General features: G+C 28.0%; 10 protein-coding genes and 1 long non-coding RNA gene across 11 annotated transcripts; 4 read left to right on the top strand and 7 right to left on the bottom strand.

The window, feature by feature from the left end:
• Window positions 1-41: 41 nt before the first annotated feature.
• On the bottom strand, window positions 42-3429 carry PolE2 (DNA polymerase epsilon subunit 2). Its single transcript, XM_027341266.2, has 2 exons — window positions 2451-3429; window positions 42-2396 (listed from the first exon to the last, which is right to left on the bottom strand). The coding sequence occupies exons 1-2, from the start codon at window positions 3349-3351 to the stop codon at window positions 1786-1788; spliced, it is 1512 nt and encodes a 503-aa protein (XP_027197067.2). The 5' UTR covers window positions 3352-3429; the 3' UTR covers window positions 42-1785.
• On the top strand, window positions 56-1790 carry LOC142645575 (alanine--glyoxylate aminotransferase 2, mitochondrial). The gene is made up of 4 exons (XM_075822098.1): window positions 56-191; window positions 258-399; window positions 463-1566; window positions 1623-1790. The coding sequence occupies exons 1-4, from the start codon at window positions 66-68 to the stop codon at window positions 1748-1750; spliced, it is 1500 nt and encodes a 499-aa protein (XP_075678213.1). The 5' UTR covers window positions 56-65; the 3' UTR covers window positions 1751-1790.
• Window positions 3430-3492: 63 nt separating the features above from the next.
• On the bottom strand, window positions 3493-5158 carry YL-1 (Vacuolar protein sorting-associated protein YL-1). Its single transcript, XM_027341270.2, has 2 exons — window positions 4912-5158; window positions 3493-4850 (listed from the first exon to the last, which is right to left on the bottom strand). The coding sequence occupies exons 1-2, from the start codon at window positions 5041-5043 to the stop codon at window positions 3564-3566; spliced, it is 1419 nt and encodes a 472-aa protein (XP_027197071.2). The 5' UTR covers window positions 5044-5158; the 3' UTR covers window positions 3493-3563.
• A 116-nt stretch (window positions 5159-5274) lies between these two features.
• LOC142645576 (dual specificity mitogen-activated protein kinase kinase sek-1-like) lies at window positions 5275-6852 on the bottom strand. Its single transcript, XM_075822099.1, has 2 exons — window positions 6442-6852; window positions 5275-6378 (listed from the first exon to the last, which is right to left on the bottom strand). Exons 1-2 carry the CDS (start codon window positions 6845-6847, stop codon window positions 5303-5305), a joined length of 1482 nt encoding a protein of 493 aa, XP_075678214.1. The 5' UTR covers window positions 6848-6852; the 3' UTR covers window positions 5275-5302.
• A 199-nt stretch (window positions 6853-7051) lies between these two features.
• LOC113791485 (uncharacterized) lies at window positions 7052-9192 on the bottom strand. Its single transcript, XM_027341267.2, has one exon. It carries the CDS (start codon window positions 8501-8503, stop codon window positions 7061-7063), a length of 1443 nt encoding a protein of 480 aa, XP_027197068.2. The 5' UTR covers window positions 8504-9192; the 3' UTR covers window positions 7052-7060.
• A 30-nt stretch (window positions 9193-9222) lies between these two features.
• Window positions 9223-12515, top strand: Adss (adenylosuccinate synthetase). The gene is made up of 5 exons (XM_075822097.1): window positions 9223-9592; window positions 10502-11139; window positions 11219-11870; window positions 11938-12185; window positions 12258-12515. The coding sequence occupies exons 2-5, from the start codon at window positions 10578-10580 to the stop codon at window positions 12308-12310; spliced, it is 1515 nt and encodes a 504-aa protein (XP_075678212.1). The 5' UTR covers window positions 9223-9592; window positions 10502-10577; the 3' UTR covers window positions 12311-12515.
• LOC142645577 (uncharacterized) lies at window positions 10122-10506 on the bottom strand. The gene is made up of 2 exons (XR_012846684.1): window positions 10365-10506; window positions 10122-10308 (listed from the first exon to the last, which is right to left on the bottom strand). It is a non-coding gene; the product is annotated as an uncharacterized LOC142645577 (long non-coding RNA).
• LOC113791489 (uncharacterized) lies at window positions 12217-13658 on the bottom strand. The gene is made up of 2 exons (XM_027341274.2): window positions 12921-13658; window positions 12217-12838 (listed from the first exon to the last, which is right to left on the bottom strand). The coding sequence occupies exons 1-2, from the start codon at window positions 13430-13432 to the stop codon at window positions 12565-12567; spliced, it is 786 nt and encodes a 261-aa protein (XP_027197075.2). The 5' UTR covers window positions 13433-13658; the 3' UTR covers window positions 12217-12564.
• Window positions 13659-13760: 102 nt separating this feature from the next.
• On the bottom strand, window positions 13761-16499 carry LOC113791486 (uncharacterized). The gene is made up of 3 exons (XM_027341268.2): window positions 16394-16499; window positions 14736-15843; window positions 13761-14653 (listed from the first exon to the last, which is right to left on the bottom strand). The coding sequence occupies exons 2-3, from the start codon at window positions 15643-15645 to the stop codon at window positions 14124-14126; spliced, it is 1440 nt and encodes a 479-aa protein (XP_027197069.2). The 5' UTR covers window positions 15646-15843; window positions 16394-16499; the 3' UTR covers window positions 13761-14123.
• LOC113791482 (pantetheinase-like) lies at window positions 16059-17989 on the top strand. The gene is made up of 4 exons (XM_027341265.2): window positions 16059-16333; window positions 16403-17008; window positions 17072-17411; window positions 17493-17989. Exons 1-4 carry the CDS (start codon window positions 16109-16111, stop codon window positions 17900-17902), a joined length of 1581 nt encoding a protein of 526 aa, XP_027197066.2. The 5' UTR covers window positions 16059-16108; the 3' UTR covers window positions 17903-17989.
• A 125-nt stretch (window positions 17990-18114) lies between these two features.
• Window positions 18115-24630, top strand: Gp210 (nucleoporin 210). Its single transcript, XM_075822095.1, has 2 exons — window positions 18115-24202; window positions 24268-24630. Exons 1-2 carry the CDS (start codon window positions 18364-18366, stop codon window positions 24480-24482), a joined length of 6054 nt encoding a protein of 2017 aa, XP_075678210.1. The 5' UTR covers window positions 18115-18363; the 3' UTR covers window positions 24483-24630.
• Window positions 24631-24729: the final 99 nt, after the last annotated feature.

The following is a 24729-nucleotide window of genomic DNA, read 5'->3' as shown; positions in this document are numbered from 1 at the left end:
TCTGTTTATATAAATGATTTTAGTAAATAAAACGAACATCATTTCTAAACAAAACAACAACAAAAATGGCCAATTTGATTCAATTTTCATCATCGTTGAAAAATTTATGTTTTAAATCAATTTGTCGTTGTTTGTCAACAAATTCAACACCAGAATTACCTCCTTGTGATTATATTCCAGAAAAATATAAGGTCAGTTTGAAATGAAATGATGAATAAAATGTTTAAAATATTAAAAAAGAAAATCATCAAAAAAAGACTAAATTAAGTAGATTTGAAATAGAACAAATTCATCGTATCAATTTGAATCCATGTCTTACAACTTGTTATAAACGACCAGTATTTTTAACACAAGGACATATGCAATATGTTTGGGATGATTCTGGACGACGTTATCTTGGTAAATTATAATAATCAACGAATGATTTTTGAATCTTTTCCTTTCTTTTTTAAAAAATATAAGATATGTTTGGCGGAATATTAACAACATCGATTGGACATTGTCATCCTCGTTTAGTTGAAAAAATTCAACATCAATCAACAAAAATATGGCATACAAGTTCATTATATTTGACTGAAGAGATACATGAATTTGCCATTAAATTGGCCAATCATTTTCCCGAACCATTACGATGCGTATTTGTTTGTAATTCTGGATCAGAAGCCAACGATATAGCTATAACTATGTCTAGATTGTATACAGGTTCATTTGATATTATAGCATTAAGAAATGGTTATCACGGTAGTACACTTTCTACAATGCCATTATGTTCGATTGGTGTTTGGAAATTTCCTATGCCAACTTCGTTTGGTTTTCATTATGCTAGCTGTCCTGATCCTTATCGTGGACGTGTTGGTGGTCGATTTTGTCGTGATTCCTTGATTCAAACTAATCGCCATTGTGATTGTATTGATGCTGATCATTGTCAGGCTGCAGATTATTATATTGAAGATTTACAAACAATGATGGATTCATGTCTTCCAAAAAAAATTGCAGCCATGTTTGCCGAATCTATTCAAGGTGTTGGTGGTGTTGTACAATATCCTAAACAATATATTAAACGAGCTTATGAATTAGTTAAACAACGAAATGGTTTGATGGTAATGGATGAAGTTCAAACCGGATTCGGAAGAACCGGTACAAATTTTTGGGAATTTCAATCACATGGAATTTTACCAGATATTGTTACAATGGCAAAAGGAATTGGAAATGGTTTTCCAATGGCTGCAGTAATTACAACTGCTGAAATTGCTCAAACTTTAACACTTGGATCTTATTTCAATACATTTGGTGGTAATCCTTTAGCATCGGCTATTGGTTCAACTGTTTTGGATGTAATCGATGAAAACAATTTACAATTACGTTCACATAATCTAGGTAATAAACTATTGAAAAAATTGGCACAAATTCGTGATGATTATAATGGTGAAATTGTTGGCGATGTTCGTGGTAAAGGTTTAATGATAGGTGTAGAAATGATGTATCAAGGTAAACCAATGCCTAAAGAACAAATGAATGAAATAATTGAAGATTGTAAAGATATGGGATTGATTGTTGGTCGAGGAGGTAAACCTTTCTTTTGATATTTGAATTTTGTGTTCAAATTTTGTTTTTTTCCATAGGACCTCAAGCTAATGTTTTTCGAATCGCACCACCAATGTGTATCAATGATGATGATATAGATTTTACTGTGGAAACAATACGACGATCGATTGAAAAATATTGTGATCGTCAAGCGAATAAAAAATAATTTTTTTTTTATAAAATAAAATGAATTTTTTTTATTTAAATGCTTATTTGTGATTCTTCAAGTCGATTGACTTTAGGATAATAGACAATAAATTGAAAATTATTTTTAGAAAATGATAACGATGTTGTAAAAAGTGGTGATGGTTTGTTCAATTTGAATGGTTGACATTCAACAAATGGTGATTCAGTGTCGGCCAGAAAAAACAAATCAGTCATCTGTGAAAATAATGACAATGAATTTGTATAATTTCGACAAAGACCAGCTGTTAGATGAGCATTAGTCATTATCAAACGACCGATTGATTTTAAAAAATCTTTCATAATTGTTGAATCATTTTTCGTTAATTTTGTCGTATTAACCTGTTCATGACTATTTATAATATTTTTGGCAAATTTTTTTAAAATTCGATTCGAAAATATGCACAAGTTTCGATTATCGAATCGTAGATAAAATGGATTCGAAGGAAGATCATAATTTTTCAATCTGGTAGTGGTTGTTGGAAAATGATCCGAAGTAAATTGATATTTAACAAATGAATCGACTGATGTTGAACTAGGATCATTTGGACCGGGTACAAAAATAAATTTTGAATTTTGTGATAATTTTTTAAATGTTGATATAAGTTTGACCAAATTTTTCATGTTGTCTGTAAATTAAAGGTAATTTAGTTGAGGAAAAGTTTTTTTTTGATGATACATACCTTTGAAATCAAAGTTATCAATCGGAGTAGAGGAAAAATCTCCTATCAATATGAAAATTTCAGGAACCTGTTGCAAAGAATTATATCCAGTGAATAAAAATTTCAATGCTTCCATTGTTGTTGGTTGATCAAGATGAACATCAGTCAAAAAAATTAACATTCGATCATCGTCATTATCATTATCATTATGATCATCATCATCATCGATGGTATTCGGCACATTTTCAATAGAATTTAATTGTATTGGCATTGGCGGTAGACCAATGGATGTAATCTGAAATGAATCTCTTTGACCTTCATAAATACCTTCGATTAGATAGATTCCATGTTGAAATGTTGCCCATTCACGCCATACAATTTGAGAACTTAAATGAATCGGTATTTTACCGGTCGGATCTTCTAATAAAAATTGCATTATCCGGGTCGGATCATAACGTATCATTGCAAATACAATACATTTGATTTCAATATTCGATTCATATGTATTTAAATCATCAATATTCATCAAACGAAATTGTCCGGATTCGAATGCAGGGAGTTTTTTCAATTGCTTCACTAATTGTTGATAATGAAATTCAAAATTTGATCCTAAAATTTGTTGTTCTAAATCGACTGCATTTCTGACGATAATTTGATTAGGATCTTGTTCATTCGGTTGTTGTGTTTGGCGAGAATCACGTAAAATATCTATAGCTTTTTGTGCCATTTCTGAATCAATAATATAATCATCACAATTCATTTCGGTTAACATTTTATCAATTAGGATAGTAATAAAATCATCGATCGATCGATAAGATGGTTGTCCATGTTTGAATTCTGATTCAAAAATATTCAATGCATCTTGTCGAACATTAAGACCATTCATTTGAAATTTTTTCAACAATTGATTAGTGGAAGACATTTTGTAATTAACAAAATATTTTTTTTTCAAAAAAAAACCAAACCAAATCAAAAACAGATGAAGCTAAACAAGCGCGAAAAAAAATCAATTTTTTTTTCCTCATTATTTTCGTTGAAGATCCATTCATAAAAATAAGTTCAATTTGACAAAAAACAAACGAAAAATTTTTATTAAAATGAAAAAAAAAGATTTGTAATTTTATTTGCAAAATTTTATTGTGCATTATTATTATTACTTGTAGATTGAGTAATTGATGATGATGATGAAGAAGTTGATACTTGTTGAACTTGTGGTTTGTTATTATTAGCATTATTATTATTTTTATTATTGGTTGTAATCACTAACCATGAAACAGGACTATTAGTATTATTCGTATTAACCGATATTGGTAATTTTGGTTTCAATGTTCGATATTTACAAACATCACGAATTGTTTCATTTGTTGAATGAATTTTTGCCATTGTTGTGATAGCAGCAGATCCTTTGATCAAATTCGTTGTCGTTGTCGTTGTTCCTTGTGATTGATTAGAATTGTTGGCAATAACAAATTTCGATTGTTGATTTGATTGATCTAATTTTAATTCCAATACTGGTGATAATTGATATGATTCTATGAATTTTTTAATTGTTACATCATCACGTAAAGTAGATTGTTCCAAATATCTGATATATGAATCACGAATAACATTAAATTCTTTTGCTTTTGCAAAAGGAAATCCAGTTAGTGGATCTTTGTAACGTATAGGCAGTCCAGAAAGAACAGATATGGAACGTTTTCGAGGTTGTTGATCAATTTCTGATTTTAGTGATTCTTGTTTATATCTACCAAAATAATGATCAAAAATTTCATCATTAGGAAATGAAATGATTGTTCGATAACATGGATCAGAATCTTTAGAATTTTCACGATATGATTGATAACGAATCATTGGAACATTCGGTATTTTTTTAGTCGTTTTATTTCGTTTGGATTTTTCTATTTCCATATTTTTGTATGCTTCAAGTGAACGTTTGTTTTCGATTTCGGTTCTTTTAGCTTCACGTAAACGTTCTTCTTGTGTCGGTTGTCGATATGGCTGTTTACGTTTTGATTTGAATTTTAATTTTCGTTGTCGTTCATCTTCAAGATTTTCTTTCGTTTCTCTTGATGATTTTTTTGTTGATTCACGAAGATTTTTATAAAGTGAATGTGCATCATCCGAACGAAGCGTTGTTTTTCGAACCGTTGACGTTGGACTAAGAAGTGAAGTTCGAACAGGACGCCGATGTTCAACAGATGTAGGTGATTTTATTGTTGAACTTGTTGGTTTAGGTTCACGATAAAATGATTTACGTTTTGTTGCAGCTTGACGTTCACGTTTTTCTTCTTGTTGAACCATTTTTTCAACTTCATCTTCATCGACAACTGCATCAACATGTTCATCAATATCAAAATCTGAATCGATAACATTTTCCGAATCCGATGAATCGGATACAGAAAAATCATTATCATTTTCGGCCTTAGCAAGAGACAAAATTACTTAAAAATTTAAGTTTTTTCAAACAAAAACTAAATCATACCTCATCAAATCCACCATATTGTGTTTTATAAAATTCATCTTCTTCTTCTTTGTCCAACAATTTGGACATATTAGCACCGGCATTTGATCGACGTTCTCTAGTCGATGCTAATGATTTTGTTAATTCTGCCATGATTTAGTGATTTTTTCAAAAAAAGTTTTAAAATTTCGTAAAAAATGAAAATTTTCTCGTTGCAATAAACAGACAAAAAGAATGTACAAAAAAAACAAAAATTCTACCCGTGTGCACGCTCGTTTCATTTCACTCAATGTATTCCATAAACGACGTTCAATTTGTAATTCGAACATTTTCAAATTTGGATTCTTTTTCTCGACCTGAAGAAAAAACCAGACCAAATTATAATTAAAATTTTTTACAATTTTTTTATTAATTAATCAAAATTATTATCACCATCATTATTATTAAAATAAACCGAATAAAACCATTCGCTTACAATTTTTAAATTAAATTTTTTAATTTGTTCTTTAAGAAATTTTGTCATTTTTATTTGATCATATTTTGGACGTAAACGATAATCATATTGTAGACATGTATCGATAAAGTTTTTAAAATTTTTCGAATATTTTCCATCGGTTGTTGTCGTAGTGGATAAAGTTGGAACATTTTTTGGATTCAATATTTTTGTTATGATTTCAAATACAACTGTCCATTGTCCATAAGGATGATGACCTAATGCCATTTCTAATAATGTTATTCCTAAACTCCAAACATCAACACGACAATCATATTTAAAATCAATTTCAAAATCATGTTGAAACAGTTCCGGTGCTTGATATGAATGTGAACCAATTGTTCTTGATGATGTTATTGAATCAATTAAACAACCGGAAATACCAAAATCACATAATTTAATTTGACCACGGTGATTGATTAATATATTTGATGGTTTAATATCACGATGAATCATTTTATGTGTTTGTTTTAGATAAATTAAAGCATCAATAATTGATACGGTAACTGAACCAATAATTGATTCGGGTATCATTCTTGAATTATTATCATTATTATTATTATTATGACCATTATAAATTAAACGATCAAAACAACAATCCATCAATTCCATACAAAGCCATAATTCTGAATCATGATGAAATATAATGTAACCAAAAAATTTAACAATATTTTCATGTTTACTTTTTGATAATAGTTCTAATTCATTTAGAACATGTTTACGGTTATCATTTTCATTCGATTCTATTTCAACATATTTCATTCGTTTCACTGCAATATGAATACCTGATTGTAGATGTAAAAATTGTTGTACATAGCCAAAATTTCCTGAACCAAGATCTTTTATACGGCGAAAATCCTGAGCAGTTAAATTTGTATATTGTTGATTATCAATATAAAATGATGAACTACAATCAATAATTTTTTTACTATTAATATAATCGGAAAGTTTATTTTGTTTAGATCTTTTTTCGTTTAAATGTGACCATGAATTTACTGAAATAAAATCGTTTGGTTAATAGAAGAAAAGTTACCAAAAATCATCAAAAATAATCTTACCGAAAAATGGTGTACCATTTTGAGCCAATTCTGCATAAATCCTGTCTCTCGAATGGTTATTGAATGTCGAACGTGGTCCAGAAAAACTTAACGATAAATTTGTATTTGGTTTTCGTACAAATCGTTGTTGTCGTCGTTGTTGTGCATCAATTGAATAACATTTTCGATGATTAAATGAAGATTGTATACAGGTATCAATAGGATTTTCATGTTTAAAATCAATTATTTCAAATTCTAATGATTCATTTGTAAATAATTCTGAAGAAGAATGTTCATCATTATTCGGGATTTCTTGTTTTTTATAACAAAGTGTTTGAACATTATTATTTTCATTTTCATTATTATTATTAAATTTTACACCAAAATATCTTGTTCGTACTTTACTGAAAAAATTACAAATTGTCATAATGTTTTGAGTTTACAAAAATAACAATATTGGAATTCAATGATGATAGTCAGTCACTGGTCAGTTACTAAAAAAACAACACATTGGTTGACCACATTGCTCAAACCATATAATAAAAAAAAACACTTGTTTCTTTCTTATCTCTCAGGTGTATGATTACAGTTTGTCGTTTGTTTGGCTATCTGTCACTATCGTTCGATCGAACCTCCCCGATCATACTTTGATATCGGCCTGTGTTGTTGTTGTTGTTGTTGATGGTGGTGGTGGTGGTGGTGGTCCCGATAAATGTTCAATAAATTTTGGTTTGATAAGAAATTTTTCCTCTTCAAAACAATTCTGTTTGTTTTTTGTAAAATATTCATGTTTCAATAAGTTTTGTGTTGTCCAACGTTCATTATAACGGATAACTTTTGAAATTAAATCTAATGTTAATCTTGAATCTGATAATCCATATGATTCGATACCAGTTTTTTCGGAAAATTTTTCCAACCAACCAGGTAATCCAGTATCAACAGCCATATCAAATGAATCAATTTGAACAAATTGTATTTTATTAAAATCGGGTAAATTTTTTGTCCATTCACTTGGTTCTGGATTACCTAATGATCGTACTATTAAACTTAATTGTTCAATATCAGTTTCACCACGAAATAATGGATATTTTTGTATCATTTCAATAAGTATACAACCGGATGACCAAATATCAACTTCAAAACCATAATGAATAGAACCCCATAATAACTCGGGTGAACGATACCATCTAGTACAAACATCATTCGAATATTCTATTCGATCACTATTTTCACCAAAACAGTCAATCGAACGTGCCTGGCCAAAATCAGCTAATTTCAATCGACCATTCCAATCGATTAATAAATTTGATGGTTTTAAATCACGATGTATGATACCATTTCGATGTAGATGATCTAAACCATTTAGAAGCATTTGAAAATATAAACAAATTGATTGTTGATCCGTTAATAATGATGAATGTTGGGTAGATGAATGTGTTTCGACCTGATTAGCTTTTGGACCATAGATTAATGTCGTTAAATTTGTTGGCAGTAATGGAAACACAAGATTTATTGTTGAACCTGATGTACAAACATCCAATATTTCAATAATATTCGGATGGCCTTTTAAAAATTGTAATGATTTTATTTCACGAATCAATTTTAATGATATGATACGATTACGAATAAAAATACGTTTGATTGCATAATGTTTAATAGGATTTTGTTGTTGTTGTTGTTGTTGTTGATTGGAATTTTCCAATTGAAAATAATCATCATATTTTGAACATTTGGTCATCGAAGATGATTCGTCGTTTGGTGAATGTCCATTATTGGAACTTTCATGATTCGAATTTGAATGATGACGATCCATTGCCCATAAGATAATTCCATGTGCACCTGCACTAAGATGACATTTTATTTGATATTTTTCTTTAAAATGATATTTTCTTTTTGAATCCAAACCAGTTGTTTGATGATTATCATCAACATGATTGTCCATCATCATCATTAATTGAGAATTTGTTGATAATTTTGGAAGCTGTGTTACTACCATTATTGAATTATCATCAATGGATATTGAATCCATTGTTGCTCGTGTTGTTGTTGTATTCAATCTATCCTTCAAACGAATACGATCCATATTTTTTTCTTTTAATTTTTGTTATAATTAGATTTGTTAATGAGAAGTCTGAAAGAAGAAGAAGAAGAAAATTCTTCGTTTGTTTTGTTTTTGGTTTTATAAATTCGGTTACAAAAACAAATTCAGGTAACTCGGTAGCTACCTGACAAAACAAAAAAACCATGGTAACCATGCTGTGTGTGTGTTCGGTTTTTTTGGAAAATTTTTGTAAAAAATGAAAATCTACAATTTCATCGAAGGGTTTCATTTCTTTGGTGCTCATTTGGCCAAAGAATAAACTAAACTAAATTAATCGATCGTTCTATTGCATCCATTTTATCCCAACAACAACAACAACAACAACAAAAATTTTTGCTTGTTGTTTCCAATGCAAAAAAAAAAAATATATCGATATTCAATCAAGTCCATGTGACCAAGAGGATCAAAAATCAAATATCAATCAATCAGCCATTATCGGGTAATGTAACAATTTTTTTGAAAAACAAAAAATTTTCCGTTCCTTTTGATTATATGATTGACATATGAGCGGCTTATTTTCCTTTTTTCTGTTTGCTGATCGGCGACATTTTTTTTCCCCTTAAAATTTTTTTACTTAACATTTTTCTGTGTACATAACATACATACATACATAATATATATGCCGCCAAAAAGAATGTCTGGCGCATCAACCAAAAGAAAAAACGAAAGAGGTATTATATATGAAACGTTGATGATGACGACGAAGAACGAAGAACAACGTCGACGACGATGAATATTATCGCATGGCATATATGTGATATTTATTTTTTTTGTTGTACATGTGCATGCCGTCTTGTGAATTAATTTTTTCTAAATGGTGGTGTGTTTGTTTTTACTTGTTTGTGAGTCAATAAGAAATTCTTCATTTCTTTGGGGACGATTCTTGATTTGTTTTTTTTTAAATTTTTGTTGTTTTGTTTTCGTTATCAAATATTCATTCTGTACAAGTGAACAAATCTGATTGAATACAATCTGATGAAATTCTATTCGAATTGATCCAATGGATAAAAAATTTGTTCTTAGTGATTCAATCAGCTAAAATTTATTTCTTCTTTAACCTTTAAAAAAAAAGTTAGTAAAAAAAAATTTGTTAACTGATTTTTCCCCCCTTGTGTCAAATTTGTCCATATTTTTTTCCCCAAAATGATTTTATAGCAAAGGTTTTTTCCATCATTCAGGTTTCGATGAAATTGAAACATGATCAATATTTTGTTTGTTCTTTGAGAAAAACAAAAAAATATCTTTAGAAAAATCATATGGTGTTTGTATCTGACATTGTGTTTAGTTTTCCTGATCATCATCTCTATATAATGAAAATGATAATCAAATTCATTCGAACATATGTGAAGAAGCAAGATTCTTTTTTTTTGATTGCGCAATCCATATAAATGATGATGATGATGATGATAATGATCAACATTGAACATCTTTTGATGATGATATCGTATGAAAATGCTTGACATTAACATCGTTGTTGTTGTCGATTGTATTTTATTGTTTTGTCATGTTTTTCATTGACAAAACAATAAAACAAAACGAAAAATGTTGATGAAAACCGAGAGGATTTTTCCAGTTTTATTTTCTGTGAAATGAATCTCGATTTGGCAAAATGTGTTTTTGTTTGTAAAAAACATTTTTTGGCTCAATTTCTATATATTCAATCCATTTTCATTGTCATCATCATCATCAGTGTCAGGTTTTTCATTTCACCATTTTGTTGTTGTTGTTGTTGTTCAACTACCGAATTTATTATCATGTTTTTTGTTGTTGTTATTGTTATTTTAGATCTAATTGTTGTAGAATAATAAAGTGAAAAAAAATACAAATTACAATTATCACTTACCCAAAAAAATATTTCATTTCGTCTTTCATCACATTTCAGCCTTGTAATATGTTTCTTAGTCACACATATTTTGTTTTGTTTTGTTTTTTTCGTTTTTGTTGATTGATTAAAATCTTTTTCTTTTACTTTTTTTACAGGGATTTTTTTTGGATGCATAATCATCAAAGTAGTTGAAAAATAATTTAAAAAATTTTATTAAAAAAATTATTCGAAATGGAAACGATCGATTTGACCAAACAACAACAACAACAAAATTGTTGTCCACATAATCGTCAACAAAATTGTCAACATTCAACAAATGGTAATAATGGTGATAGTATTATTACATCATTAAAACAACGAAACAATTCATTAACAAATGGATCAACAATCATCAATTCGAATAATAATTTTCAACAACAACAACAATATTCATCATCTGCTATTCAATCAATGATTGTTGATTATAGTAAATGTTCAAAAGTAACGGCTGTACTTGGTGCACAATGGGGTGATGAAGGAAAAGGAAAAATTGTCGATTTAATTGCATCCGAAATGGATGTTATTTGTCGTTGTCAAGGTGGTAATAATGCTGGTCATACTGTTGTTGCTGATGGTGTTGAATATGATTTTCATTTATTACCAAGCGGTATTATTAATACAAATATTACATCAGTACTTGGTAATGGTGTTGTCATTCATTTGGGTCAATTATTAGATGAAATACATAAAAATGAAGGAAAAGGTTTAAAAAATTGGCAACAACGTTTAATTATTTCGGATCGTGCTCATCTGGGTATGTTTTGTTTTTTTGTTGTTGTCAAGATTCTCTTTCAATAATTTTTTTTTATCCAAAATTAAATTTTTCAATTAAGTTTTCGATTTTCATCAAGAAGTTGATGGTCTGATTGAAAAAGCAAAAGGAAATAAAAGTCTTGGAACAACAAAAAAAGGTATCGGGCCAACTTATTCAACAAAAGCATCACGTATCGGTATTCGTATGGCCGATTTAATGGGAGATTTTGAAAAATTTTCCGAAAAATTTCATTCATTAGTAAAATTTTATCAAATACAATTTCCTGATTTAAAAGTAAATATTTTGGAACAATTAGAACGTATAAGGGAAATGCGTGAACATATTCGTACTTGTGTTATTGATACTATACCATTTATATCAAAATCAATACAAGAAAATCGAAAAATTTTAGTCGAAGGTGCTAATGCAAATATGTTGGATATTGATTTCGGTACTTATCCTTATGTAACTTCTTCGAATTGTACGGTTGGTGGTGCTTGTACCGGTTTAGGTATACCACCAAGATTTATTGGCAATGTTTTTGGTGTTGTTAAAGCATATTGTACAAGAGTTGGTGATGGTCCATTTCCAACTGAATTAAAAGATGATATTGGTGATTATCTACAAAAAGTTGGTAAAGAAATTGGTGTTACTACTAAACGTAAACGTAGATGTGGTTGGTTGGATATTGTTTTACTTCGTTATGCTGATATGATCAATGGATTTTCAGCGTAAGTTTTTTCAATGGAAAAATGTTTATTTGGTTTTTTATTTTTTTTCCGTTGATATTTTTGACAGTATTGCATTGACCAAATTGGATATATTGGATGGATTATCCGAAATAAAAATCGGTATCAGCTATATGATTGATGGTCGTGAAATTGATACACCACCTGCTAATATTGTTGATTTGGAAAAAGTAACTGTCAATTATGTTACATTACCTGGTTGGAAATGTTCAATTAGTGATTGTCGTCAATTTGATGATCTACCTGAAAAAGCTCAAAATTATGTACGAAAAATTGAATCATTATTAGGAAAACCAAGTAAGTAAAACACAAAATTTTTAAACAAAAATTGATTTGAAAATTTTTTTAATTTATTTTTCGCAAACATAGTAAAATGGATCGGTGTTGGTGCATCTCGTAATTCAATCATACAATTATTCTGATCATTGAAAAAAGCAGAAAAGAAAAACGATTTTATAAGAGAGCCGATTGGGCCACTAATTATATTTTTTTTGTCAACATTCAAATCAATTCTGCAGCTTTTTTTTCGAACGAAGAAATTTTTAATGTTTGCAAATATTTGTTATTGTTTATTATTATTATTTCTTTTTTTTCAAGCATAAATTGTTTGTTTGTTTGTTTGTGTTTTTTTAAAATGATTGCATCATTCACCGAAAGAAGGAAAGAAAGAGTGATATTATAATGTTTGAAAAAATTCAATAAGAATTGGAAATGGTGTACGCCAATTAACCGGTTTAATTGAACCAGTTGTTAATTTTTCTTGTTGTTTTTCAATCATTTTTTCACAACGATCTTGTTGATCTTCAAAATTTTCACATGCAAAATTCATTACATTTCCCATTGTACTACCATAAAATTGTTGAAATTGATTGATTATTTTTTCAGTACAAATTGGATTACCATAATTACGTAATTTTTCAGCCATACATGTGGAAAATAGATCGGTTATGCTAGGGGTTAATAATAAATGAAAAATGATTGGAAAAAAAAGGTTAGCTACTGTTTTCATCAACCAATCGATGGTGTACATACCAACAAAGATATGGAAATTTATTATTATTTGGTTCAACATTAAATATTAAATTCATTCGATTCAGATAAATTTGCCAACATTTAGCTAAATGTTTACGATTAGGATTAACACATTTAGCAATTTCAATTAATTCTTCACGAATTTTCGGCACACGACGTGAACAATATTTTTTCACTGATTGTAAAAATGAATATGACATTATCATTAGTATAGATTTACCGGATGGATTTTGTTGTAAACATTGTTGTGAATATTCTTTAGTAGATTTCGAACCGGATTTAACATTTTTACAATATGTTGAAAATTCATTATCATTTGTTGGATATTGATATCTTGTTTCACTTATATAACCAGTTAATTTAAGCATAAATTCTTCTAAATTATTATAATCATTACATTTTATTTGTTGTGTTGTATTTGATGATGATTTTGCCAAAAATAATTGAAAATTTATTATTATTATCGTCAATAATACGATGATGATACAATTGATCGATTTCCACAGAATCATTTTTTGTTTCTTTCGAAAGATTTTTCTTTGGAATTATGTAGATTTTTTTTCTCGAATAACTTTTTAACCATGAAAAAATTTTTTCTTTTTCTTCAAACTCTTATATCTCTTCTGCACACACAGTGTCTTTTCAAATTCAATTCAATTCAAAAAAAAAAGATTTATTACGCAAATATGTAACCTGTTTGTTTTTTGGATGTCAGCAAACATGTTTTATATGCGAAAAGATACACGCGACAAAACTAATGTATTTCATTTTCAAACATTTACCATTTATAGTTTTTTTCTTGTTTGTTTGATATACATTATTTATTCTGATAAAAAATAAAATTTCCTTCAAAGTTTGTTTTTTTCAAGTTCACAAAAACATATTTCATTCCCTTATTTTTCAGACCCTTTTTTTTCCTTCAATTTATTGATTTGATTTGATTTGATTATACACGATGGTCGTGTGTGTTATTGAATTATGTGTAAAATCGTCACAAGATGTGTGCGTGTGTGAAGTGTGTTGCAAATCAAAAATCAAAAATAATATTAACAAAATAAATGACATTTCACTATCATTCATTCATTTATTGAATGGTTGATAAATCAAAGTTGTTTTTTTTTTTTTTTTGGTTTTTAAAATATTAATAGAATATTATTATTGATTTATCAGGAGAATTTGTTGTTGTTGTTGTTGTTGTTTACTTTATCTTCTAGACGATTTTCGTCTTGATTGAAAATAAGATCCAGTTGATCTTCCTGATGATGGTGATCTTGATGGTGATGATCTTCTTGAACTTTTTTGCCCAATTCTTGATGAAGATGGTGACGATCTTCTTGAATCAACTATTGATGCTCTTGATGCTCTATTTGGAAATAAACTACTATGAAGCAATCTACTCATCATTGATGATCGTTTAGTTCTCATACTATCCAATCTTGATGATGATCTTGGTATTTCTGATGATATTATTGAACTTGATAATCTTGAATGTTTATATTTGTCCATACGAATTGTTTTACGTTTATGTATTAATTGTCGTATATAGCAAATAATACTTAAAAACATTATTGCAACAACAACTAAAACAATCCATAAATAATTTAAATTAAAATCAAATGGTTTTCCTTCATCATAAGTTTTTTCATTTTGATTTTTTTTCGTGTCTTTTGGTTTCCAATGATCTTCATAAATAGGTTCATCTTTATTAACTTTTTCAATTGGTGGTTTTGAACCTACAAAAAAAAAAGAAAAGAAAAGAAAAAGATTAATTTGTTTGTCAATTGGGAAAAACGCAAAAAAAAACAACAACATTACCTTTTTCTTTACAACGAAAAAATGATGTCATTTCAATTTTATAGAAACGATGATCTGAACCCAAATTAATTAATGCATTTTTTGAAAAAAAATAAACATATTTTTCAGTTATTAAATAAACATTCGTATTTGTTATAAAACCCATTCGTACTAATAATTTAACCGGTGATATACAACGTTTTTCAATGGATGGTTCAATAAATATTGTATTTTGACTTGAACTAAAACAAATATAACGATATTGATTATCATATAAAATATTATCCATATCAAATATTTCACATGGAATTGCTTGTAAATAAATTGATTGTATTTTTAATTCAGTTGATTGTATATTAAGTATATATAAAATTGATCCATCATTTTCATATATTGATAATGGTATTGTTTCAATTGATGGTAAACGAAATCTATTTGTTTCAACTAATAACCAATCAGGATAATATTCAATTGTATCATCAGCTATAAATATCATACGTAAACGTGAACGCCATTTAAATATAAATGAATTTCTAATTAAATTTTGTTGAAATATTCTTTTAAATTTTTGATCATTATATAATATTGGATAAATATCCATTATTGTTAATGGATTTGTTAATGGAAATGAAATATCACCAGTTGTTGGATTATCATTATATGAAATACGATATACTTTTGAATCGGTTGTTATTAATAATAATTGTTCATTATTTATCATTCCAATTAATAATATTTTATTTAATGCTGATTTTATAAAATTTGTACAATCAACATCAATTTTTTGTGTTAAAGTTGTTGATGAAAAAATTATTAGAAAAAAAATTAGGCTTAACATGGTTAATGGTTTGCCTTTTTTTCTTTCAAATGGATTTAAATTGAACATTTTATCGACTTGAAATTGATATTTAAATATAAATTCTTGTTCCATTTTTCCCCCAAAATGATTAAATTGTTGTGTAAATTAATTTTAACAGAATTCTGGTAATTAAATCCAATTAAATCTTTGTTGCGCAATACTGAATGAATGGAAAGTTTTTTTTTCTAGAAAATTTTTATGATCATTTTGAACCAGACAAAAAAAATACAACCAAACCAATGAAATCCATGATTATCGGGCATATCATATCTTAGTAGAAAAAGAAAAAAAAAGAAAAGAAAATGAAAATGATGATAAAAAAATACAGTTAAAATTAACAGTTAAATCAAATCAAATCAACAAATTATTAATCACTTGAAACATAGTGCAAAAATCATAAAAATAATAAATCTTTGTACTTTTGTAAATTGTCATAAAAAAATGATTTAAAAAAAATTAAAATCAAATGCTCAAAAAAATCCAAATCATTTGTAATTTGTAATTTTGAAAATTTTTAGATTTTTTTCACAAAAAAATGAATTCGATTTGGAATATAACATTAACAACAACCGTAATATCGATATTGATAATAATATCGATTGTGACGGTATATTATAGTCGTGTTGATTCGAATATTGAACAAAATTGTTTTACAGCAGCCATTTTAGATCATCATCCTTATTATGAAAATGATGTTGGAAAAAATATTGATGAAAATTTTAAAATTTTTATCAATGCTACTATTTTGGCCAAACAACATGTATGTAAATAATGATAATGATAATAATAATAATATTTTGTTAATGAAAAAAAAATTTACTCAACACAGGATGTTGATTTGATTGTTTTTCCTGAATCAGGTTTGATGACTGGAATTAGAAATCGTCAAATGGCATTACAATATTCGATTCAAATGCCAAATAAATTGATTGGTTTATGTGAAAATATTGAAGATATTTATGATTTATCTGTTTCAATTTTAAAACGTTTAAGTTGTTTAGCTATGAAATATGAAATATTTATTGTTGCACAAATGCTTGATAAACAACCATGTTATAAAAATGAAACTACCGAATGTAGAGATGATGGTTATTATATATTCAATACGGCTATTATGTTTGATCGTAATGGTCAATTGATTGCTAAATATCATAAAATGCAACCATATGGTGAAATGGATCTTGATCCAGCACAACATGATGAATTAATCTATATTGATACTTCATTGGGAAGATTTGGTTTTCAAATATGTTTTGATATAATTTATAAAAAACCTGGACATATTTTAGCAACTGAATATAATGTTGATACAATAATTTTTCCAACACATTGGATGGATGAAGTACCATTTCTTTCGGCATCACAAATTCAAATGGCCTGGTCTTTTGGCAATAATGTTAACCTATTGGCATCGAATATTCATCATCCATTCCAAGTAAAACGAACATTAAAACATAATGATGACATAATGCATTTTTATTTTTTATAATTCAATTAGATTGGTTCACTTGGAAGTGGTATTTATAATGGTGGATCGGAACGAACCTTTCTCAATGCTCATTTCCCTAATGATGATGCTGAACGATTGGTAATTTCACGTTTACCAATTCATCCACGTTCAACAACAAGAGCTCAATGTAATAGATATAAAGATGAAATTATTGTAATACCTGTTGATGGTCGTGAAATTGTTAATGGTACTTATCACTATAAACAGATGAACAATACAAATGTTATTATGAAAGCATTGGAAATTGGACAAAAAGAAATCGAATTAGAACATGAAGGAGTAAAATGTCATCTAAAATTTGAAGCAAATTTAAATCAATTAACATCAGGTTAGTTGAACAGGAAATTCTTTTGTTTTTTTTTTTTTGCATTGGGGTTTTCTTTCGATTGATTGTTTTTTTTTATTTTAGATGGACAATATTTTCTTATCGGTTCGAATCGTTCACGGGCAAATCCATCATATGAATGGGGTGAAGAATTCTGTGCACTTGTTTATTGTATTAAAAATATCGATGGAACATGTGAAAAATATTCAACAAATCAATTGAAAATATTTAATCATGTTAAATTGACAGCAATTTTTGATTCAAAAACTGTTGCTTATCCAAGCGTTTTGGAATATGAAAATCGTTTGATACCTATGAATAATGTATGGACATTTTCAAGCAAAATTCAAGATACAAAAAAAATTCATGAACTTGATTTCGGTAATTTATCCACCGATTCATTCGATAAAACATATCGATTATTATCAACATTATCAATATATGGTCGAGCTTATGAACGTGATCCTGTTTATAAGCAAAAACCGGCTAATTGATAATGATTTTCAATCAAGCCAAAAAAAATAATGAAAATGAAATAAAAATAAAAATTTTTCCCCGATGCACATTATTCATTTTTATAATTTGCTCAATTTTCGAATGAATTCATTTTTTGAATGCCAAATCATCACTTTGTTTGTGAATGGTTATTACGTAAAAAATACAAAATGGCCATGGCTTCAATCATTTGTGTACACTGATATAGTTCAAAAATGTTATTGAAGCCATTACTGCCATGCTTTTATGTGTTATTCATCAACCATGCTATGTCAAATTTTTAACCGGTCATATATTAATCTGAATTTTTTGTTTTCATTTTCATTTTTTGAACAAATAAAAAATTTTTACAAATTTTAACAATTCACTGCCATTGGCAATCAAATAATAAAATTGAATTAATTAACAAATCATAGCTATGTTTTGATTTGTCAATCATTCAATCAATCAAAAAAACAACATGATTCGTTTAACAATCATATTCTGTTTGATAATTCAAATTTTCTGCATAACCGATAAAATAAATGAACGACGAATATTGTTACCGTATAATGATGGAGTGCCGACAAATTTTACATTGGAAACTTTTGGCGATGAAAATTCTTGTTATAAATGGTCTAGTTCACGATCGGATATTGCATCAGTGAAATTATTGTTAGATCCAATCACATCATCAACAGCCACCGCCATAACTCAATCTTGTTCGAAACGTGCCTTGGTCACTGTAGTTTCAAGAATACCAAAACATCAATCTACAGTGATTACTGCACATGATCTCAAAACTAATCTACAAATTCGTTGTGATGTTGAAGTGGATGCTATTTCAAGAATTGCCATTCAAACAACAACAAAAGAAATTGTTTATGGTGAACTGCCCGAAACTATACGAATATTTGCCTATTCCGATAAAAATGATATGTTTACATCTATTGGTGGAGTTTCATTTGATTGGACTTTAATTCCAACCGATGTTATACGATATCGTCCTTGGTCAACATCATCGTATGCAGCACCAGATTTTGTTGAATATTGGGAAACACGTGGTCGAAAAAGTTCAATGATTTTAGTTGAAGGTGTAAAAACTGGTTCAGCGAAAATTCGTGCCACACTTATCAGTGATAATGAATTTATCAACAAAGTTAAACCAGCCGAAATTAATATACATGTTGTTGCCAATCTTTTATTACTTCCATCAAATGATGTTTTTATTGTTCCTGGTGCTACTATACATTTTAGAGCTGAAATTTCTAAACAAGGTCCACGTGTATCATTACAATTTCCAAATCAACAATATTATCTTGAAGTATATGATTCAAATATTGCTACATTTGATGAAGAAACTAATATACTTACAGCATTAAATGAAGGTCATACAACATTAGTTTTAAAAGATCGTAATATGATTTCAAGTAATGATTCATCATCATCATCATCATCATCTGAAGATGTATTATTTAGCCGAACACGAACAGATATTCATGTTATGCAACCAAGTTATATTTTAATGTCAATCGAACCAGGTGATCGTTTTCAATTAGTTACCGATTTTGAATATCAACTTCAATTATCATTATATGATAATTCACATAATCTTTTACATCCATCGGATAATTTTAATTTTGAATTACAAATGGAAGATGATGATGATAAATTTTTCGAAATTCTTGAACATACTTTGAACAAAACTATTTATCGTATTCGTACTAAAGAAAAAATTGGCATGACAAAATTATTGGCTTATTTTCATGGTGCAGGTGATTATCGTCTTGTTGAATCATTAATTCATCAACAAGATGTACAAATTTATCCACCAATTACATTATCACCGAAAGAAATCTATTTACCATGGCTTCCTACTTCTAATAATGATTCTTTATCATCAAAATCACAATCAATTTATACTGTACATGTTGAAGCTACCGGTGCAACTGGTAGTGAATATAGTTGGCAATCTACTGATGAATCATTAGCTATTGTAAAATTTTCATCACATAAATCCACTCGTGCAACTATTCATCGTCAATCATCATTAGGTGATGTTTGGATTATTTGTAATGATATACATAATTCATTAATATTTAATTCAAAAATGTTGATTCAAGTTCTTCCAATCGATGCATTGGAAATTTTACCATCAATCGTTGAAACACATATTGGTGGTGAAATTCTACTACCAATTGCTGTTATTGGATTTAAAAATGATAAAAAATATTATTTTGATGATTGTTCGAAAATTATGTTCAATGTTGATATTGTTGAAAAAAATCGTATCCATTATAATCATGATCAATTTATACCGGGTACTGGACATAAATCATGTCGTTCATTATCATTTGAATGTATTCAATCGGGTAATACACGTATAACAATTAGTTATAAACATTTAGATCAAGAAATTTCTACACATGCTATAATTGGTTGTTATAAACCATTGAAAATGATTCATCCTGTAAAAGATCAAATGATTATTCTTTCACTTGGTGCCGGTATTGATTTAGCATTTGAAGGTGGACCACGTCCATGGTCAATGTATCCTGAAGGACATTATATTAAAGCTATTTCAATTAATAATTCAATTTTAGAATTAATAGAAATACGTGATCGATATCGTTATAATAAAGATTTACATATTTTTCGTGCATTTTGTAATGAATATGGTGAAACAGAAATTGAATTTAAAGTTGGAAATATTGTATCACCAACTTTATTGAATCCAGCATCAACAATAACATCGGTTCATATTAAATGTTCACTACCGGAAACATTAATCATTAAACCAAAATCCAAATCAACATGTCCAAATCAAGATGTACAATTTTCATTGGAAAAAAATCATTCACATGAATTAGAGATTAAGGTTTTTGATCAACAAGGAAATTCATTCTATAATTTTTCAACACTTTATTTTGAATGGTCAAAAGATTTATCGGATGGTATTTTCGAAGAAAGTAATCGCGTTCTTGAAGAAGTAAATGGTGCACGTGGTTTTTTTGTTCTAACCAGATCATATCAAATATTTTCACGAATTCCTGATTCATTAAAAGCAATACGAATTCGTTGTCGTATTATTGGTTATCAACAACAACAACAACAACGTAGACATTTTTCCGATCAATTTGATATTCGAAGAGAAATTGAATTAATTTTTTTAGATCCATTAACAGTAACCGAAGAAAGTATTACCATATTGAAACATTTAGATTATAAAAAAATATTGACCATTGAAAATGGTTCTGGACATTTTACTATTGATTGGATGGAAAAACAAAATATAAAAATTGAATTTGCTGAAGATGATAAACGTAAATTTATTATTACACCTATTCAAATTGGTACTGGTATGATTATTATCAATGATCTTTGTCTTAATTATCCAACATTTATGTTACCATATTCAATTGTTGAACCGATTGATATTAAAATACAAATGATGGATAAAATTGAACTTGGTCGTTCGGTTCAAGGTTCATTTTATATTGTTGATAATCGTGGAAATCGTATTGATTCTTCATTACATAAATATCTTGATCTGGTTATTACAAGTTCGAATAATTTATTGAAAATTGAAGAAATTATTAAACCAAAAGATAATTATTTATCAATATTTACTGTACGTGCAGAACGTTTAGGTTTATGTAAATTATTGATACAAACACAATCATCAAAAATTCGTTCACCATTGTTAGCCGAAATTGAATTACAAATATTTTCACCACTTCGAATTATACCAAATAATATTACATTAATTGTTGGTAATGTATTTCAACCACAATTTATTGGTGGACCACAAACACAAAAAAATATTGAATTTGAATTAGAAGATTCAAATATAGCAATTACAACGCCAATAGTTTATGGTCCAAATGGTTTAATAAAAGCATTGAAAAATGGTAAAACTCGTTTAACTGCTCGTGTAACCAGTATTGATAATTATGAATATTCAAGTGCTCAAGCTGAAATTTATGTTACTCCGTTGAAAAAAATTCAAATTTGGACACCAATCAATCAGGTTATTGTTGGTTCTTCAATACCGATTTATTTGATTGGAAATTCGGATGAACATGAAAATCCATTTATGTTTGGTCATTCACAACCATCGCTGAAAATAAGTTGGTCACTTTCGAATGAAAAAATTGGTACATTAGAAAATTCATTTCAAAAAGTTGGTATTTATGATTCGAATGAAATTGCTATACGTTTTACGGCACATTCAATCGGAACAGTTATGTTAAAAGTTATGGTTGAAGTAACATCAACATCACGTGATCCTCTTTTCGAACAAATTGTTCGTAATCGACCATTAACAAATTCAATACAGATACAAGTTTATCCTGAATATGTTTTATCAGTATCATCACCAATGGATTCATTTACAAATATTAAAGATCAACCAAACAAACAATTAACTGGTCGTGCATTACTTATGTCACCACAATCTGAATTATTAATACATCAAAATTCAATGGATAATATTGATTATCGTATATGGAATGAATCATCACATATAAAATTGATTAATAAAACTGGTAATCTAATGTTACAAGCTGGTAATCAATTAGAATTTGCAACATTGATTATTGAACGTGATTTACATCGAACTAGTATTATGGATTATTTTACTAATATTATACATGTAGATAAAGTTCGATATCTATCAATGGATCTGGATCCATTACAATATCCTATGGAACATATGCAAACAACAACATTAATTAATTTAGCATCATCATTTCCAATTGGATCAGAAATATTAATGGTTATACATTTTTATAATCAATTGGGTAGAAAATTTGATTCAGTAAAATCAAATCTTAAATGGTTAATGTCAAGAAATGATATTATTGCTATAATAGAATCACCAGATGATTCTGCACAATCAATTCGTATTCGTTCACTTAAATCGGGTTCAGTTATTTTAAAAATTTGGGATGATGTTAATCATGTTGAACAATATTATAAAATTATTGTCGATTTTGCTATAACAACAACAACAACAATGATTGATGCATTACCTATTGATGATTCATCATCAATCATACAATTACAAGTTGGTGATGTAATTTGTATGCGAACCAGATATGAAGATCAACAACAACAGAATGGTTTTTGGAATTTAGATCAACAAGATTCATTAATACCGATTGGTTGGATAAATCCTAGAATTGGTTCATTATTAGCACTTAGTCCGGGTAAAGGTACTATTGTTTATAATCATTCATTAACTGGAATTTCAACATATCGTCCAATACAAATTTTACCAATCAAACAAGTTTTATTAAATTCAGATGGTCTGAATGGTCTAAGTACTACTTCAAAATATATTATTCCTATTAATGTTTCTGGTTTATCATCATCATCAAAACAAACAAATTCTGGTTGTTCGGGAATAGATTCAAAAACATTTACCAATATTGAACCACTTATACCATTTACTTGTGATATTTCATTTTCAGATGGTGGATATATTGATTCACTTTGGAATATTGAAATTCAATATAATATACAATATGGTTGTTGGTGTTGTTTAATAACAACTAAAAAAAATCTTGATTTAGATTCATTATCATTATGGCCAAATCGTAATGTAACTATAACTGTTGTTGTAACAACATTAGTCGATACAATTCTAACAACCGATCATCATCATCATAATGATAATAAACAAATTGAACAACAACAACAACTTTTCAATTCATTTGGTCTATTTCATCAAATACAAATTCCATTTTATCCAGAATTTCGAACCAATATAAAACAAATATTATTAACATCTGAATCACGTGATGCTCGTTTTATTGTTCATTCGGTTTTAAATGTTTTAGAAGATATTATTATAAAATCATCAAATGATGATATTATCTCTATACAGAAACAAATGATCATCAATGAACAAAATGATGATAATGATCAGACATTTTCCAATTCAATGCGTATTATTGTTTCGTTAAAAAATTTGGATATTTTTTCCAATGATGTTTACAATCTTCATCTAATACTTTATTCATCATTAATAAATCAAACGGAAAAAATACCCATACAATTAAAATTATTTGAACGATCAACAATATTCGGTGTAAATAATCTATCCGGACAATTACTAAACGGTTACTCAAATACAACATTAGAAACATTTTATAAATTTTCATTATTAATTATGACAATAATTTTAGCATTTGCTATTTATGTTATTGGAAAAAAATTTATACTCGATCAACAACAACAGCAACAGAAAATAATTTATCTTGATTCATCATCATCATCAGCATCACCTTTATTACAACAAACAACACCTAAAAGAGGTAAGTTTGTTTTGTAAATAAAAATATTTATAAAATTTTGATTAAAATTTTTTTTTTTTAAATAGTCATCGATTATAATTGTACACCAACAACAACATCTGGACATTCATTTTCGATTTTTGGATCACAACAACAGCAACAACAAACTCCTTTTGCCACTACTCAATCGTCCACAATGATGCGTTCACCAAATGAACAAAATCGATCCAGATCTTCATCACCATTATCATCACCAAGAGTTGGTCGACCTTTATATTCAACACGAACAATTTTCACATAAAATTTTGGTTCACATAAATAATGTGATTTTTTCTTCTTTTTTTCTTTCTTTCTCTATTCTGTGTTATATTCATTTAAATTTTGCTCATTATCATCATTTATCATCATCAAAAAAAACGAATAAATAAATGCCATAACGTTTGTAAAAATTTTTTAAAAAAATAAATTGCTATTTAAACAGTAGTGAGCTAAATGAGTAAAAATAATTTCGAATAATATGAAAGGAGTTTTTTTTTAATGTTCAAAAC

Source organism: Dermatophagoides pteronyssinus, unplaced genomic scaffold, assembly GCF_027571235.1.
Source record: "Dermatophagoides pteronyssinus isolate colony J.1.1.1.1 unplaced genomic scaffold, Derpt_VIB-CSIC_2022.12 sq0015, whole genome shotgun sequence".
In the NCBI taxonomy this organism is placed as follows: domain Eukaryota; kingdom Metazoa; phylum Arthropoda; class Arachnida; order Sarcoptiformes; family Pyroglyphidae; genus Dermatophagoides; species Dermatophagoides pteronyssinus.
The sequence above is the reverse complement of the archived record's forward strand: the minus strand, read 5'-3'. Positions and strand labels throughout refer to the sequence as shown.

Coding starts and splice junctions, on each gene's coding strand:
- LOC142645575 (XM_075822098.1), top strand. CDS start 66: ATGGCCAATTTGATTCAATTTTCATCATCGTTGAAAAATTTATGTTTT. Junction 400..462: donor TTCTGGACGACGTTATCTTG/GTAAATTATAAT, acceptor AAAAAATATAAG/ATATGTTTGGCGGAATATTA. Junction 1,567..1,622: donor ATTGATTGTTGGTCGAGGAG/GTAAACCTTTCT, acceptor TTTTTTCCATAG/GACCTCAAGCTAATGTTTTT.
- PolE2 (XM_027341266.2), bottom strand. CDS start 3,351: ATGTCTTCCACTAATCAATTGTTGAAAAAATTTCAAATGAATGGTCTT. Junction 2,397..2,450: donor TGATAACTTTGATTTCAAAG/GTATGTATCATC, acceptor TTTAATTTACAG/ACAACATGAAAAATTTGGTC.
- YL-1 (XM_027341270.2), bottom strand. CDS start 5,043: ATGGCAGAATTAACAAAATCATTAGCATCGACTAGAGAACGTCGATCA. Junction 4,851..4,911: donor AATATGGTGGATTTGATGAG/GTATGATTTAGT, acceptor TCTCTTGCTAAG/GCCGAAAATGATAATGATTT.
- LOC142645576 (XM_075822099.1), bottom strand. CDS start 6,847: ATGACAATTTGTAATTTTTTCAGTAAAGTACGAACAAGATATTTTGGT. Junction 6,379..6,441: donor AAATGGTACACCATTTTTCG/GTAAGATTATTT, acceptor ATTTTATTTCAG/TAAATTCATGGTCACATTTA.
- LOC113791485 (XM_027341267.2), bottom strand. CDS start 8,503: ATGGATCGTATTCGTTTGAAGGATAGATTGAATACAACAACAACACGA.
- Adss (XM_075822097.1), top strand. CDS start 10,578: ATGGAAACGATCGATTTGACCAAACAACAACAACAACAAAATTGTTGT. Junction 11,140..11,218: donor TTCGGATCGTGCTCATCTGG/GTATGTTTTGTT, acceptor TTTTCAATTAAG/TTTTCGATTTTCATCAAGAA. Junction 12,186..12,257: donor ATCATTATTAGGAAAACCAA/GTAAGTAAAACA, acceptor TCGCAAACATAG/TAAAATGGATCGGTGTTGGT.
- LOC113791489 (XM_027341274.2), bottom strand. CDS start 13,432: ATGATTCTGTGGAAATCGATCAATTGTATCATCATCGTATTATTGACG. Junction 12,839..12,920: donor AAATTTCCATATCTTTGTTG/GTATGTACACCA, acceptor ATTAACCCCTAG/CATAACCGATCTATTTTCCA.
- LOC113791486 (XM_027341268.2), bottom strand. CDS start 15,645: ATGGAACAAGAATTTATATTTAAATATCAATTTCAAGTCGATAAAATG. Junction 14,654..14,735: donor TTTTCGTTGTAAAGAAAAAG/GTAATGTTGTTG, acceptor TTTTTTTTGTAG/GTTCAAAACCACCAATTGAA.
- LOC113791482 (XM_027341265.2), top strand. CDS start 16,109: ATGAATTCGATTTGGAATATAACATTAACAACAACCGTAATATCGATA. Junction 17,009..17,071: donor ATATTCATCATCCATTCCAA/GTAAAACGAACA, acceptor TAATTCAATTAG/ATTGGTTCACTTGGAAGTGG. Junction 17,412..17,492: donor TTTAAATCAATTAACATCAG/GTTAGTTGAACA, acceptor TTTTTATTTTAG/ATGGACAATATTTTCTTATC.
- Gp210 (XM_075822095.1), top strand. CDS start 18,364: ATGATTCGTTTAACAATCATATTCTGTTTGATAATTCAAATTTTCTGC. Junction 24,203..24,267: donor ACAAACAACACCTAAAAGAG/GTAAGTTTGTTT, acceptor TTTTTTAAATAG/TCATCGATTATAATTGTACA.